The 16296-nt window shown below is 41.2% G+C and overlaps 2 protein-coding genes across 10 annotated transcripts in view; both read left to right on the top strand.

Moving 5' to 3' along the window:
* Positions 1-2492, top strand: part of klhl14 (kelch-like family member 14) — a 25465-nt gene extending 22973 nt beyond the window's left edge. For both annotated transcript variants that reach the window (XM_005912635.3, XM_042219650.1), the window contains exon 9: positions 245-2492. In XM_005912635.3, coding sequence (XP_005912697.1) covers positions 245-385 — 141 coding nt within the window. In that variant the 3' untranslated portion in view covers positions 386-2492. The remainder of the gene's footprint in view (positions 1-244) is intronic.
* Positions 2493-7803: 5311 nt separating this feature from the next.
* The window catches only part of cacna1eb (calcium channel, voltage-dependent, R type, alpha 1E subunit b), a 73056-nt gene continuing 64563 nt past the window's right edge, over positions 7804-16296 (top strand). For 7 of the 8 annotated variants that reach the window (XM_042219638.1, XM_042219631.1, XM_042219625.1 and 4 more), the window contains exons 1-2: positions 7804-8264; positions 10978-11425. In XM_042219638.1, coding sequence (XP_042075572.1) covers positions 11016-11425 — 410 coding nt within the window. In that variant the 5' untranslated portion in view covers positions 7804-8264; positions 10978-11015. The remainder of the gene's footprint in view (positions 8265-10977; positions 11426-16296) is intronic. The other variant, XM_042219639.1, reaches the window with a different exon arrangement.

Below are 16296 nucleotides of genomic sequence, written 5' to 3'. Positions count from 1 at the left end.
GTGTGTGTGTGTGTGTGTGTGTGTGTGTGTGTGTGTGTGTGTGTGTATAAAACTGTGTTTTCAGTACAAGTTAGAATAAAGCTCAGTATTTTTGGGGCACTTTAATTTTTAGAAAGGGTTGCTCAGGCAAGAAGAAACTCTGGATTAATACATATATAGTTTAGTAATTCCCCACAGAAATCCAAACAGCACTAAGAGGACTAAAGAAAATCAGTTGATTTTCTTGTTTTTCTTTTTCCCTCAGGGGGCGTATAAGTCTTCGACCATCTGCTACAGCCCAGAGAAAGGAACATGGACAGAGTTGGAAGGAGAGGTGGCAGAGCCTCTAGCGGGCCCAGCCTGCTCCACCGTCATACTGCCCGCCTGCCTGCCTTTTAACAAATGACAACTAATCCAGCCGACGGGTGTCGAGGGTGATGGGCAGCAGAGTGATTGGGGGGAGGACCATCAATAAGCAAAACAGTTGTCAACAATTTCATGACAGATTTTCCAGTCATACGCTGGGGGTGTGTATAAATTATTTTTTTACAAGTTTGACCAGAGCACTTTCGTTATTCTCTCTACTGAAGGATCGAAGAAAAAAAAAAAAAAAAAAGGTAATTGTGTGAGTCATGTATTTAAACTCATCTGTGTTCTGAGAAATGGTTGGTTCCATATTCGATTTTTTTTATTTAAGCGGATAGTAAGTGTTTTTGGCTTCTCTTCTATAGCACGCATAGTGTTGAGCTGAATTATAGCTTTCAAATCCATTGTATCTTGTATTCAGTAGCGGCATAACTCCAGCTAAATGCAGTGTTGTTTCAAATTACATCGGGACATGAAGTTACACTAGGACTGGGTGAGTAACATGACCTGTGATGATCAAAATGTATAAATAGTCTTCATCCGTTATGTTATTGCTCATTGTTCTATGGCTGGGTACGCTCACTTATTACCTGGTTAGAGAATTATACAACAGTTTTGTTGTCTGTCTCTGAAAATGAACATATTTGCGCAATCAAAAGGGGACATTTTCAGAAAACCCTAACAGCTGTCACTATTTAACTGTCACGGTATGTGCAGAAATGTTCAATTAGACATGGAATTAGACATGAAAGTAGATAAACAACCAGGAAGACACTTTAAAAAAGACACAAATATACTCATTGATCTTTTTGAGCATGTGTCCACATGACCCAGCCATATTTTTTGATCTTAAAGGGGGTCTATTATGTTTTTCCTTTTCCTCTATCATGTATATACTGTGAAAAAGGTGTTTTCCTTCATTAAACATGGTCAAAGTCTAAATAGTGTATGTGCAAATAATCCCCACAATCACTTTCAAACAGTTTTTCTACTTTTGGCTCTGTATGATGTCATAGAAAGTGGATTTTTTTCAATATGATCATCTCAGGCATGCATTTGAGCACCGAAGCCCCACCCACAAACCTTCTGCTTATGAGGAACAGCCAATCAAAAGGAAGTATGCTTAAAGAGCGTGGGAACTGGAGTTAAAACAGCAGAAGATTAAGTGAGGGGCATCATCAAGACCCAGTATAAGTTAAATAAGGTTTTTTTTTTTTAAACTATAAATCACACAAAGCTGTGCAGGACTCAAAATTTGACGCTGGAAATGAACATAACAGATCCCCTTTAATGATTTAACTTGTTGAACGACGCAAAACTCTAACCAATGTCATGCTGCAGGCAAGACAATTTAAGGATCATTATTGATTCCTAATATTCACATGAATAACTTATAATTAACTAATGTTAATTAAACAATGATGGTACAATCAAATTGTAACTACTAGCCAACGTGTTTCTGGGTAGCACATTGGGCTAAACTGATGCAGAGGACACTTGTGTAGCTTGTTCTCCTGTACAGCTTAATTTTAACAGGCCTGTTTGTGAGGCCACATAGCATTACCTTGATGAGATTTTAATCTTTAATGTATAAAAGACTAAATTAAACAAACATACAGTGGGCTTTAATGCACTAATAGTGAACTTTTATTTCAGCAAAGTTCACTAAAATGTAAAATGTAAATTACTGAATGTGCTGTGTTTAAAAAAGTATCTTCAGTACAAATGAAGTCCAGTCTTGTCTACGTTATGAGGTTCAAAAACCTGACTCTAATTATTGATGCAGTACCTGTTGAATTCTTTAAAGAAAAAATGAAAAAAGAAAAGAAACGTTGATTTCATTCTTGTAAATAATCGCCTGCAGTGAAACATTTTTGTGCACTCAACCTTGGATTTATTCTCAAATCCTGTTATGTCCTTTGCATTTTAGAATATGAAAATAAAATGACTCTTGATGATTAAAAATGTGTCTGAGTTTGTGACATTTGTTCAAGTCCAGCGACGAGATGTGAACAATCCCACAAGGGGAACTACCTTTAAACAGAAACGTTTCTCAAAATCACGTCACAAAAATCTGCTTAAAACTTTATTTAATAACAATAACTTTATTAGACACTCAAAGAAAAGCTAACCCATCAAAACGAACCCGATTCCTCCAGAGTTAAGGAGCTACAACCTCAAAACCACGATCACCTGTAGTTTTCAAATAGGAAAATTTTAAAATCAGATCAGAAATCTGAGAAGTCAGCTGCAGTGATCAGGTCTCAGTAGTTCTGCTGTATATATGTAGAAACCGGTCAATGTAGCATTTTATATATTATTAATAAAATCCTAAAATAAATTCAGAATTTCTCTAGAAGCCAGTGAAGGGCAGCAAGAATGGGAACGATGTGCAAGTGTCAGTAGTGAATACAAAGGGTGACCTGGTGCAAGGGTGGATTACAAAGTGGTTTGCATGGGTGCAGTCACTGTGGGCAGGTTAGAGCAACATAAATTGAAGCCCTACTGGATGCCTAGAAAGCCGAGGTGCTCTGACCTTTGAGGTCAGCCTGCCTGAACTAATGCTAAAGAAAAGAGGAGGAAAACAAAAACACCTTGATAAAGCAAAGGAAGGAACGTTTAGTAAATTAAGGGAATGCGGTCATCAGTTCATGAAGCTCAGGCATGCTTGGGTTATGCAGCAGGACAATGATCTGAAACAAGTCCACCTCTGAATGGCTCAAGAAGCAACACAATGACTGTTTTGGAGTGACTCAGTCAAACAGTGGACTCAAATCCTACTGAGATGCTTTGACCTGACCTTAAACAGGCCGTGATCGAACACACCAGTGTGGCTGAATTCAAACAATTCTCCAAAGAAGAGTGGGCCAAACACAATCACAGTCGCTTGATTGCAGTTCTTGCTTCCAATGGGGCGATAAAAAGCCCCATTATAGTTTACACAGGAATCTTTTTAATAGTTCAATTTGTGTTTATCATACCTGCACACTTTCCTTTATATTTATGTTCTAAAACATTCAAATTGAATTAATTATGGGTTTGAGTCACTTTTATAGAAAAATAAGTTAACCGAACTCATTGCCCCCAACTGTATCTGCCTTAAGGCCTCTGCTGCAGTAAATATTACTAGTCTAGGTTTGCTTGGTTCCCTGTAAAAATGTGAATGTGGGTGCTAGTGTTAAAGCACTCAGTAGAGGCACGAAAGCACAAATAAAAAGTAGTTTAAGTTTAAGCAGTGATTAGTGTGAAATTACAGTAAAATTAGATATAGTGCTTAGAGACAAATACCCACTCACCCCACCTACTGCATGAGTTGATTCCTGGAAAAAGCTGGAGGAGAAGTGGCTAATTTCCAGTAGGAATGATTTTTACTGATAGAAATACAAGTATAAATCTAAATCTGGGGTCGTGCTGACCCTACTCGGTCACTCGACGATTAAAGAGACGCCTGTTAAACCTCTCAGACTGACTGTTGTAGATAATACCAGTAAAGACTTGTCCTCATACTCTGAAACAAGCTCTTCCAACAAAAGGCGAGACTGTTAATACATTTAAGCTTTTGGCACCTTAGGATACCAAAAAAAAAAAAAAAAAAATCACACCCTGCAAGAATCTCCAAAACGTGAAGCAGCAAGCATACAAACCAAACCTGATGTTTACCCCGAGGGCGGCCTCTCATGCCAGACCAGATTTGATTTTCCAACCATTTATTACCAGCTGTCTCGTGCACAAAACGGCACGCATGTCTCCCTGCACATACACCTGATGTTTCCCGTTTCAATGGAGGCAGTTTGTCTGCTTGGCGTCTCCATTTCACGCATCCACTTGGCCACGTGCCCAGAGGATAAGACGGCAATTATTTCCTCACAGAGATGATTCTGTTAGATTACATAAATCCATGTCTAATTCTCTCAATATGGCGTCAGGACACTAGAAAATACTGAGCGTGCTCCATGTCAGAGTCCTTAGAGACATGTCTGACAACAACTACAAAGATACTGCAGTCTGTGAGCTCGTTCTTTGGCCACTGGTGGCTAGACATTATCGCTATCACTTGAGGAGACTTTGGGTAATGAAAGAATAGCAGAGTCTTGATTAAGACAAACACATGGAGTGGCGTCCAAGGAGGAAAATTAAGAGGTTTAGAGGGAGAAATGCAGCTTTAACTCTGAGTGTGTAGCATGCGTGGACTTGAAGTCTTCATTTACCCTTCAGTGTTGGTGGCAGCAGATGGTTTCTGCAGTGCTCTCAGTCCCACCGCTAACACTTCTCCTCCTCAGCGCAGGGAATACTGGGATTGCTTAAAATGAACATGGCTGACCTTTTAATTAACTACGTGGACCATCATGCTCTGTTTTAATTAAAGGGAGAGTATTATCTGTCCTCGGCTCTAGTTTAATAATTATACAGGAGCGTATACAGTAAAAGGGCTTATAAAAATACAACCTCAGATGATCAACACATGATTGCAGTATTTCATTATTCATTTAACAAAAATTAAGCCAGAAGCACCGTGTGAAAATCTTCAGCTCCAATAGGAATTAATAGGGTAAGTAGCAGTCACCTGCTGCTACACATATGCACTCAGTTAACTGATCATTAGGAAATGTGAGCACCTCTATAGAAGAAGTAGTTTGTCTGGAGCACGGGGGTGTTGATAGGTCAGTGCCAACGAGGAAAGCATCAGTAATGGTCTCAGAGAAAAAAAAAGTATGGCTGCCCTTCAATCTGGGATGGGTTATAAGGTCATTTCCAAACAATCTAGAGTCCATCAGTTTACAATGATGAAGATTATGCAGAAGACGATGCCAATACAACTGCTGATTTTCTCGGGAGTGGACGTCCCAGCAAATTCACCCCAAAGTCAGACAGGACAAAGCTCAGAGAAACTGCAAAAAACCCAAGAGCAGCATCTCACACTCCACAGACATCAGTTAGCATGTTAGATGTAAAAGTTCGTGACGGCACGATTAAAAAAGCCTGAACATGTTTGGCTTTTTTTAGAAGGTTTTCCAGGGGAAAACGTCTTCTGTCCAAAAAGCACATTGCAGCACGACTTAAGTTTGCAAGGTACATCTGAACAAGCCACAAGACTTGGTGGTGGTGGAAGGGGGATGATTTGGGCTAATTTTGGAGCCACAGGACATGGGTACCTTGTAGTCACTGAGTCAATACCTAATTATTCTAGAGCAAACTGTCCAACAGCTAAAGCTCGGCTAAAATTGGGTCATGCAGCAGGACAAAGATCCCAAACGCAGCAGCAAATCTACAAGAGAATGTGCAATGAAACCTCAATCCACTGAAGGAATGTTGTAAAGAAACATCTTCTACAATGATACAAGGGGCTAAAAGTTGCACAAAAGACAAAAGAAAAGGTGATTCTACAAGCTACTGAATCAAGGTGTGGACTTAGTTTTTCACATGCTGCTTCTGCAGTTTTGCACTATTATTGTTAAATAAATACTGACACAGTGCTACTTGTTATGTATTGTTGTTCATCTCAGGTTGTATTTGCCTAATTTTAAGAGCTTCTGAGGACCAGATTTTTTAAATATATATACGTTTATATCCTGATATGTAAAAACTCTGAATGAACAGAGGCTGAGATGAGTTTTAAGACACCAAACTGCAAAATTTGAAAGATAGCATCACGGTCAGTCAGACTGATGCTTAAACATTTGTATCTTTTCATTTAAGCACTATATATTCAGATCTTCTACCTCTGTGTCGCTACTGTTTTGAATGGATATAATTAAGTAATTTCACCATCAATCTATCCTCAGTATCTCATAATGATAAATTATTGTCTTTAAAAAAATGATAATCTTTCATTTACGAGACTATTCAGACTCTGCTGTGGTACTTCAGACTGCACCCTGTTTTCTTTAATTAAGATGTGGTCGAAACTCTGAGCCACCTGAGGCAAATTTTATTGGACATAGTTTAGAAAGCCACACTGTGTACATAAAGATCCCACGTTCCTGAAGGCACCGCCGGCACAAAAACTAAATCACAAAGTCTAAGAAATTCACTTATGGTGAGGCATCAATCAGGTCACGGGCAAAAAAAAGGTACTTCTAAAAGCATTCAGTGTCCTCAAGGGCACCGTGGCCTCGATAACTGAGATGGAGGAAGTTTTGAAGCACCTGGACCCTACAGAGAGAAGGCTTCAATCAGAGGAGGTGACCAAGAAAGCCCTTCTAACAGAGTTTGAGAAGTCTGCTGCACAGAGGAAAGTACCTGCTGGACAAAGACTCCATCGTCTCCATCAGCTTTTATGGTGGAGAAGATCGAGTCGAGTCGAGTTACAGAGAGTTACAGAGAGACAACAGCCGGCGTGGAGTCTGTCAAAAAGCAGCTCAAAGGGCGAAGAACAACAAATCTAATGAGTTAAAATGCTGATCAGCCTCCTGAACTAAGCACAATCAGTCAGTTCCAAACAATATCAATCAATGTCCTTAAACATTTGTTGTTTATATTAAATGCACCTTATCAGCATTTTTGAGCCATGATAACTGATGACTGATAGATGCAGCTACATTAAATTTTCATGGCTGAAAAACACATTAAAGCTCTTTTAAAAAGTGCACACAATTTAAAATTCACTCCAAATGTCAATCTAGACTAAAAAATGACATAGCTTAACATAAGTAAATCAGTCGTCTCCTATAAAACAAATCTATATCTCTATCTTTTCTCATGATTCAATTATTGAATTATGTTTCATATAATTCTGTACACACGTGAGTAACACTTTAGTAACACGTGTGCCTGTTTATGTCTGTCTGTAAGAAATCATCTTACTTCTATCGCATGATTAACGATTCAAAATATTGATTCGTGTTTTATGTGCCTATTTTTTCCCTGTGAAGTTTCCTGATTCTAATTTTTTACTTTAAACAAAACAAAACTTGCCCAGGGACTACAGATGGAAATTAGCTAGCAGCTAAATCTAGTACAAAGCATTGTTTCCCTTTGTGTGATTAATATTAAGAAATAAACAAAAAATAAACAAACAAACTCTTTCTAACTGAATTATCGTCAGAAAGGTATCAACTAATATATAATATTACTAATTACAATAATTGTGTGATTATCTAGCATTTGTTCATAAGCTTTGTATGCAACTAACCCAATTTGTGACTGAATTTTGATAATCCGCTATTATAATAGTGTCCCATAATCTGTAGCAGTGTCGTAACGAACAAGGGATTTATTTGTGTGATTTTAATGTTTACAAAGGTGCCTAGAAAGTCTGGGGATGACGCTGCGTGTGCAGAAGTAGAAGCAGATGCACTTTGAGGACAGACGTGCACTGCTCGGACTGTGGTGGCTTGTATGGTCGTCTCCCAGAGGAACCTGCGCATGTGTCAGGTATGCGGCTTTAGTCCACCATCTAGCGGTTGATCGGTTACATGCGAATACCTGGGTGCTTGGGCTCACATCACCTGAGCGCAGTTTCAGATGAAGACCTGTTGCATTTCTCTCCCTCTCGCCAGAACTCCTGTGATCTCGGCACAGGTGAATCAGCTTCCTGCGCTGAAAAAGAAAAGAAAAAGAAAAGCCCAAACAGCACAACTCAAGACAGTCCAGCCTAAATTTAGTTTGAAGACGCCGCCATTAATTGTAAACCACATAAAGTGACTCATATGAGGCAGCCAGCTCGTGAAAGATGACTGGGATTACTCCCATGTCTCCTCGCTCCTGTCCCCGTGCCTGTTTACGTTCATCCGCGCTACGCTCCTCTGGCTCCGAGCCACCTCGCGGTATTTATAGCCATACAGAGGTAATCATCATCACTCAAGGAATCCTCGCGAAATCATCCTCAAACCACCAAACTTGGACTGAGTGAAAGAGCTGAATTTAGCATCCACCTGATCGGGGCTCGCCGACGATGAAGGCGCGCGCCTCACCTCAAGGTAAAGCTGTCAAATTCATCAATCAATCCGTGACTTAATTGATGTTTGCATTTCCCGCAGCACCGATCCTCCTTTATGCAGTGAATATTTTTAGCACGCTGTGCCTCTAAGTGTAGTTACTGTGACTGCTGCTTTGCTTTTCTCCTGTCTTGCTCGTGCGTCAAAAACACTTAACTTCACGAGGATAACGAAGGAGCAGGAGCATGAGTTTAATTAGCGATACCTGTTAACTGGCTGGTTAACGCACATCTAAAGCGACTGTCGACCTGCAGCTGATTAGAGGAGAGCGGTCGCCTTGTTCCGGCAGGCTTTGCACTGGTTGCACTAATTAAAGCGTAGGAGATCTCAGCCAGGAGCTGGAATCTTGAATTTATAATAGAAGAGCATCATCTCCACACAAGTGTTTGAACTTGAGTGAATAATGCAGATAAGGTGTGAAGCTTGCTTTGGTATAATCATTGTGCAGGCTTCTGATCTACCTCCACCTTATCAGTGCTGCAATTTATGTTTGTTTTATGTGTTTTTGTCCAGATTTCACGGACCCACCCTGCCAGTTAGGTGTGCCTCTCCATACAAGTGCCGTGACATTTAATTTCCACACAGCCCTGCCTGCAAGCAAAAAACAACAAAAAAACAACCTTCCTGACTAATAATAAAAGCTATCAGATCTCTTTTGAACTTGAATGGCTGCGCTAAAATCAGAGACAGCCCACCCATGAGCGGCACAAAGCTGCGAGCGAGCCACCCGTGTAAATGTGCGCGCTGACCTTGTAGCCTCTCCCGGCTTTCAGGCGGGCGCTGCGCTCTGTTCGAGGGCAGAGCTCAACTCAGACTGTGTCCAGTTCACGTCTGAGGAGCCCTGCTGCTGATGAGTGAGTCACCGAGCCTTTGCTTCGGCTCCTCCACACTCAGTCATCTTCCTTTCAGCTCCGGCTCAGTGGAAACAGCCTTGTTTCGTCTGTCTCTGACTGGCTTCGCCACAAACTTGCTGTTTTCCAGCCTTGACACCTCATCACCCCCATATTTCTCTGTCTCAGTCACACGCACACGATTAACTGGACAATAGCAGCAACAGAATGAGGGTTTAAGTAGTTCTTTATGGTGTGCTCAGCTACTAAAAAAGATGACCAAATCTCTTTTTATGTCATTACTTTTACTACACCCACTTTCTGTGCAGTCTTGTTCCGCCCACCAGTATGATTGCTGGTACTATTTCTGTATGGCTGCTGGTTCAAAGCTTCTGTTCATCCAATCATATGCACCGCTAGTATCAAAGCTCCCCATGACAGTGCAGTTGAATGGTGGCATCCATTCTGAGGTTAATTGACCCTGTTTGGTTGGAAATAACTGAGGTCAACAGGAAGTAAATCCTGAATCTTTTCTATCTTCATTTCAATTCGGTTTCATAAAATGTTAAATTCTGAAGTTTCTTTTCTTTCACTTGCAGTCAATAAAGTTAACCTACTAATCAAGCTGGGCAGGTGGAGAGTTCTTGGATTTCAAATGGCTCAGTGTTTTAACCCCCTAATGCCCAGTTTATCATACTTGAGTTTTTATCAGTTTTTGACACCTCTACATCATCAGTGCCCCCCCCCCAATAAATAAAAAATAAAAAAATAAAAAAATAAAATAAAATAAAAAATTAAGTGAAATAAAATAAATAAATTGCAAAAAAAAAAAAACAATTACAAAAAAACAGATGTAGCAAATATATGCAAATTAAATATTTAATGGGTTTTTTTGTTTTTTTTAAATGTCAGAAGGTTCAATAAACAGTGTGTTTTCAACAAAAAAATATTAGAATTTTCTGGAAATTGTTTCATGGTTAAGTCTTAAAGATTTAATACCAGGCAAGAAAAAAACTAAATCGCGTTGAAGCAGCTTATCCTGTTATAAGAGAGCTAAATGGCACTCAAAAAAATCCTGATTGAAATTTGCAGCATCTGCAGATGTTGCAGGGATGTTTGTGGTAAAAGTAACTCCACCACCATTGGGGTAGGAAAAAACATCTTGTTTTAGCAGCAGACTTTTTAAGCAGACTCGTGTCTGACTGGTGGTTTTATTTGTGCAGTTTTTATGTCTCAGTGACGACTGAAGACAAGGTTAATTCAGACAATGCCTTCAAATATCTGCCAGAGTAAGTGCCAGGATGCAGTTTGAGATGGTGCGTGTCGAGATTTGTTTTTAGAATGTTAGTTTTTTGGTTTATAAAGACAAATATGCTAGGCTTCATGCTAGCAGCAGTTTGAGGCTGTGCTCAGGTACAGAGATGCATTTTGCACAGCTGATGGAAACTGAAGATGTATTTGGTCATAAAAACAAACAAATGAACTGGATATTAAGATTTTTGGCCCAGTGGTGACAGTAAATGAAAAACACTTTGTGGTAACCAGAAATGTCCATTTAGAGTAATAGTCTGACTTCCTGGTTGTGTTGAAAAGTCTCAGTGATATCTTCAGTCACCCACTGAGCTCCATGAATACGATCTGAACTTTCATCCCTTTGATAGATGGTGAGATGGTTGAGTTTGGGTCAGAGTGACAGCCTGGGCAAAGGACATTATCATCCTCAGTGTCACATTGTTTGATGCTCATAATGAAAGACAAACAAGAAGGGGACAGGCAGGATGTGCTTGAGCAACGTTTATGAAATATTATTGCAGTGTTTTTCACCCATCATCCTCTGCCTCTCTCTCCTTTTTCTCCATTTGCAGCATTATGCTGAAACTGCCACGGACCGACCTCTGTGGAGATGTTCACCAGTTCAGAAAAGTCCCTCTCCCTCTCCCTTACACCCAGCTCTCCAACCATCGGCGGTCGGCGTGGACAGACACACGTCCAGTCCTCCCTGTCCCTCCCTGAGCCCGAAGCCTGGAGGCGGTCTAGCCCCACTGCCCGGCCCGGGCTGGCGCAGGGAGCTCGCTCTTGCTCCCTGCAGGTCCCTCACGCGGTCCCCGAGTGTCTGGGGCTGCCCCCTCGAGCGGCCAGCTTCGATGTGCCATGCGGACAGGAGGATGGCTCGTCCGATCAGGGCTCGGGGTCTCTGAGCCCTCACGGCATGCTGCGGCGGCGCGGGGGACTCGTGGAGCAGAAGGACATCATCATGGCCCACCAGGCTCATAAAATACAGAGCACGCCGCAAGCCCGCAGGAAGGAGTGGGAGTAAGTATAAAAGAGATTCAGAGTCAAAGGATTCCTTTTAAACTGTACGTGTAAAGATGATAAATCTCCATGGAGGAGGATGAAAGTGCCAACGTGAAAGAACCTAGATTCTAGATATGAAGTGTAACTTTTCAAACTGCACATCATTAGGTCCCTCAAGGTTTACAGGATAAGGATGAGGATACAGATTTGATTTCAATATTACAGTAAACATGTCTTTTAAAAAATTTTAGAGCAGCATATACTTGTCAAGGCAAGACAAGCCCAGGCGTAATTAAGAGCCTTAAATCATGGCCTCATTTCATTCAAGGATCCAAAAAAGCCGTGCGTGAGAGGAAGCATGCATAATTGCATGGCTGTTGAACTGGAAGTGGAATGTAGCTGACACTGATGGTAGTAATTACACCTGGTGCTTTTCCTGTTGAGATGCATCAAAGTCTGTGTGACAGCGAGACATACTGTAGCTTCAACGAGCGAACACACGGGCTAAAGAAAAAGAAAATCCAATTTTCCTTGTGATTATCAAAGAGTGTTTTAGCTGTTCCATAGTTTAGCTTCATTTTCAGCATTTCTAGTTCAGAGCTACAACAGGCAGCATGAAAGACACCAACAGAGGATTTAGGAGTTTAGGAGATGGTGAAGGCAAACATGGAGCTTCATCAGGTGGTCATAAATACAAATACGACTGCAAATGCATGATATCGTCAAAATTGATGGTTTGTGTTGTTTTACAAGGCGATAATCTTTATATTCAGCTAGCCCCTTTGCCGTGGAGTGACAAAAAATCCATTGGGCAAAGGGGAAAGTAGTAACCATCATGAAAATCCAAAAAATTTGACGTAAACAAGTGGTTGGTGGGGATGGTTGGACATTATGCAAGCCACACACCTTCAGATCTGCTCTTTTGTATATGTACAGTTTAAACAAAGAATACTGAGTCTTTGTATTTAGTCATAATAACTGATTAATCTGTAATAGTCAGACTTAAAGTTTGTATTCCTCCTGCTCACTAAAAGCTGCATAATTCAACCTCAAGGGAACATTTAGAGTTAACCCATGGTATTAACTATTAACAGGAAGGTGTTTTGTTTGTTGGCGATTTCCGATGAAGGACTGAAATTCATTCCCTGATCATGTAAAAGATCCTCCGCCTGAGACCGGCAAAAGATACAAACCCAGCCTCAGGAGGTCACGAGCTAGTGTACTCCCAGTGCCGGCCCCAAGCCCAGATAAATGGGAGGGATGCATCATGAAGGGCATCTGGTATGAAATCTGTGCCAAATCAAATATGTGGATCCATCCGCTGTGGCGAACCCTCTGGGAAATAAAGGAGCGAAAGAACCAGCACCAGATTAAATGCAACGAAAATTGATATCAAAAACAGCAGGCCAAGCCTGGAATGCCATATGCACACTTACTTTGTAGTACATTTGCACAAAAACTGTAAACACTCCTGCCTGATGGTATTTTCAGCAAATCAGTTTTCTATTGATCTTCTGACTGGATGCAAACCGTCTCTGTGGTGAGACTGGTGCAGATAAACCAGCAGGCAAAAAGCTGACCCCGTGACACACTTTAAGGACAGCTCATGTTTGTAAAATGAAGCAAAAATTCATAAAGAGACAGATAGATAGATAGACAAGCTTGGGAAAATACACAGGGAACATACAGAGAGAAAAATGAAAAACACAAATATGAACTTAAATGAGATTTTTTTTTTGAATTAATGAGAGCTACACTTATTTGCAGACCTTTATTTGTTGAGTTATTTAGCTGTATTTTTAATTTCATTTTTATTTTCTGGCAGTTTTTGCTCTCCATGCTTTCACTAAAATGTGCTATGTGGATTATTGAGGCTTAATAACGACGAGAAAGAAAATTTTCAAGCCAAATCGTGAAAGACCTTGTAACCAGCAGCCTTCTTCTTCTTTGCCTTTGTTTGCACGTTGCTTCAGCAGTGAAATGATGTAATACCATCAGCAGGGCAGTGTAGTCACAGCAAATATTCCACAGGACATCTTGCAGGGTAAATACCAAAAACATAGAGTGGAAATTATTAACCATTAGAGTATAAAGTGCAATGCTTCTTATTGTTACCACTTATCCTTGTTTTGTTGCTCAGATACAAAGTGCTCCTTTCAAAAGGTGCTCCATTGCTGCACTACATACAGCGCGCAGATGCCTTTGTTGTGCATTGTTCCACCAATGAATCACTCGATCAGTTTCCACCTCTTTCCTCAGCTGATTTGATTTTTTTTCTCCTCCTGCCTGTGCAGCACGGCCGGCTGCGGTTTACTGTAATCAGATGCGGTACAGTGTTATTAATGGCAGGGCTCAGGGTACTTGCTTGTGAACTTCTGAACTCTGGAGCCACATCGCTCTGATTATCCGCTTCCAGCCACTTGAATGTGGAGTGCCACTCCATCAGCATGACCTCTAACCTTACATTGAGTCCCCTCTCCCCTCCACCTCCTCCTCCTCCCTCCATCCTCTGATGTACCCTTACAACCCACTGCATGCCCACTTCACAGGTGTGCTGTCATGTTCTCTCTTTTGTTTCTTCTTCCATTTTTTTCTCTCTCACATGTACAGACACAAAAACAAATTAATACTTTTGATCACAGGCATTAACATTTTCTATCTATGTTACCTGCAACTTCAGGATATTTCCATCCATCCATGCTCTTTAACCCTTATCCATTCAAGCCTATTTATCATTCATGCTCACATCTGCTCAGTCAGACTCAGGGAAAACATACAAACACCACACAGAACCCACCTCCCCCCCAAGCGGGTTCAAACCCAGCATTAACCCCTGCACCAAGAAGCAGGACCTAATATTAGGGATGGACTGCTGCTGTATGTGTATTGTGCATATTTGTCCATTAGGGGATGCTAGGGAATCAAAGTAGAGAAGCAGCAGGGAAGCAGCACATGATGCCTTCTGAGTTTATCAGTAGAGTTTGGACATTATGGAGCTTAACCTCGAAGTACTGACAGCTTTTCTGAAGACAAAATTAACATTAATGACATACATTGAATGATTTGGCATTTCAGTGCAACTTCTGTCTTCTTGTGAAACTTTTATTTATTCATTTTTGTATAGATGACCAACACACCTCTTTTTTTTTTTTTTAGCTGTTTTAGGGGTTAATGTAAACATCTGTACCATTGTTCTGAACCCACAGGTGCGATTTAAATATGCTTCAGCATCACCAAATCTGCGGTGATACGAGAAGCAGTTATTGGTCGACTCAAACTGACACAACTCAGTACTAGAGGATGTCTGTTGCTAGGGAACAGAGAGAAAAATAAAATGCTATAACCACTCCAGTCAATGTTGGGTGAAAGCCTGTCTGCAATTATATAAAAGCTCTTCAGAGTTCTGGCACAAAGTACCTCCCATTAACGTTTTCACTCTCGGTGCATGTCACCTGCAGGCTCACTTCATCTGTCTTCCCCTCTATGTGGTTCCTGTCACGTGTGCTTCAAGCATCTTGTAAAACGAGGCCCGTTTCTGTTAAGTTCAGTTTAGGCCCAGGCAGGGCGATAAAACCTTTTCCTCCTCTGTGGCTGGCGGCTATTTTTGGAAGTAGGTTGCAAGCAAGAGCAGAAAAAAAAGTCAAAGAGTGTAAAGACAGACTACACCTGGCTAGTCACCTGTAGAGTATTTTTCAGTCATCAACAGTAAAGCGATGGTGCTGTACAGAAATCGGTCAGTTTCCTCTGTCAGGATGACCCCGTGTGTGTGTGTGTGTGTGTGTGTGTGTGTGTGTGTGTGTGTGTGTGTGTGTGTGTTGGGATAAACAGATTTCTGTAGGAAGAGGTTGCTCTATTGTGCAACATGGCTTTTGTTGGCAGAAATGAAAAGAACGGAGCAGGAATTCAAGAGAGCTATGTCGCTATGGAAACAACAGCAAAGAGAGAAAGAGAGAGCTGGAGACACACACACACACACACACACACACACAGAGAAACATGCGCTGTTTGCAGAGATGGACAAATATTTTGGTTGCTAAACATACAAATAGATAATTTTTAAATTTATTTTTTGTAATGAGCGCTTTTAACATTTAATTAAGAAAGTGGAGCTGAATGCGGGAGACGTTAACACAGGCATCATCAGCTACATGTTGATATTCATTGTCCGCTGATTTTTACACCCTGCACTCGGTAGGTCAGTGCAGCCTTTTGTTGCTGCCCTGCTTTGCACGACACGCCCGCCTGCTCCGTGCAGATGAAGCAGAGGAGGAGGCAGGGCTCAGTGTTTGGAGCTCAGTTAGGAACTTATTTGCAGATCCCCCTTCTCTCCCCCAGATCTCAGCTTGTTTGCCAACCATTCGTCACTCTCTCTCGGCTTGCTTTCGGTGGCTGTCTGCGAAATCGCGATACCTGCACTGAGTCGAGTCTGTCAGTCAGCAGCCGAGTGCGATATTTCTTGTCAGGGTATCGGCGCTGTGGTTGATTTTTATTGTGACAAGCCTCGGGCATGAAATAAGCCTCGGCTGAATAATATTGCATCTGTGGGGGCTGAAGTGGTCATCTTCGGAAAACAGTGGGGAGGGGGAGGAGAGCAGCAGATGGAGCGAGAGAGCCGGGTTGCCTAATGAGGTCTCACTTGTGGCACTGAGCGTGAAAGAGACCCTGCTTTCTTTTGCTTTCCCGCAAAAAAGGGAGCAGCCCTAAGATCTATTTCATGCTCTATTTTTACTCCTGACTTTTACTCCAGTATTAGCACAATGGCCTAGTTTTTAAATGTTTTAATAGTGCAAGTCTGTCTCTATTAAGGGGGGAAAATATGACAATGCTGTCTGATTGTCAAATGGTGAACGTGCTTGAATAGGAGAAGCTATATATATATATATATATAT

The sequence above is a fragment of the Haplochromis burtoni genome, unplaced genomic scaffold (genome assembly GCF_018398535.1).
Source record: "Haplochromis burtoni strain Fernald_Lab_line unplaced genomic scaffold, NCSU_Asbu1 Contig_3, whole genome shotgun sequence".
NCBI lineage: Eukaryota > Metazoa > Chordata > Actinopteri > Cichliformes > Cichlidae > Haplochromis > Haplochromis burtoni.
This window is presented reverse-complemented; position numbering and strand designations above follow the sequence as displayed.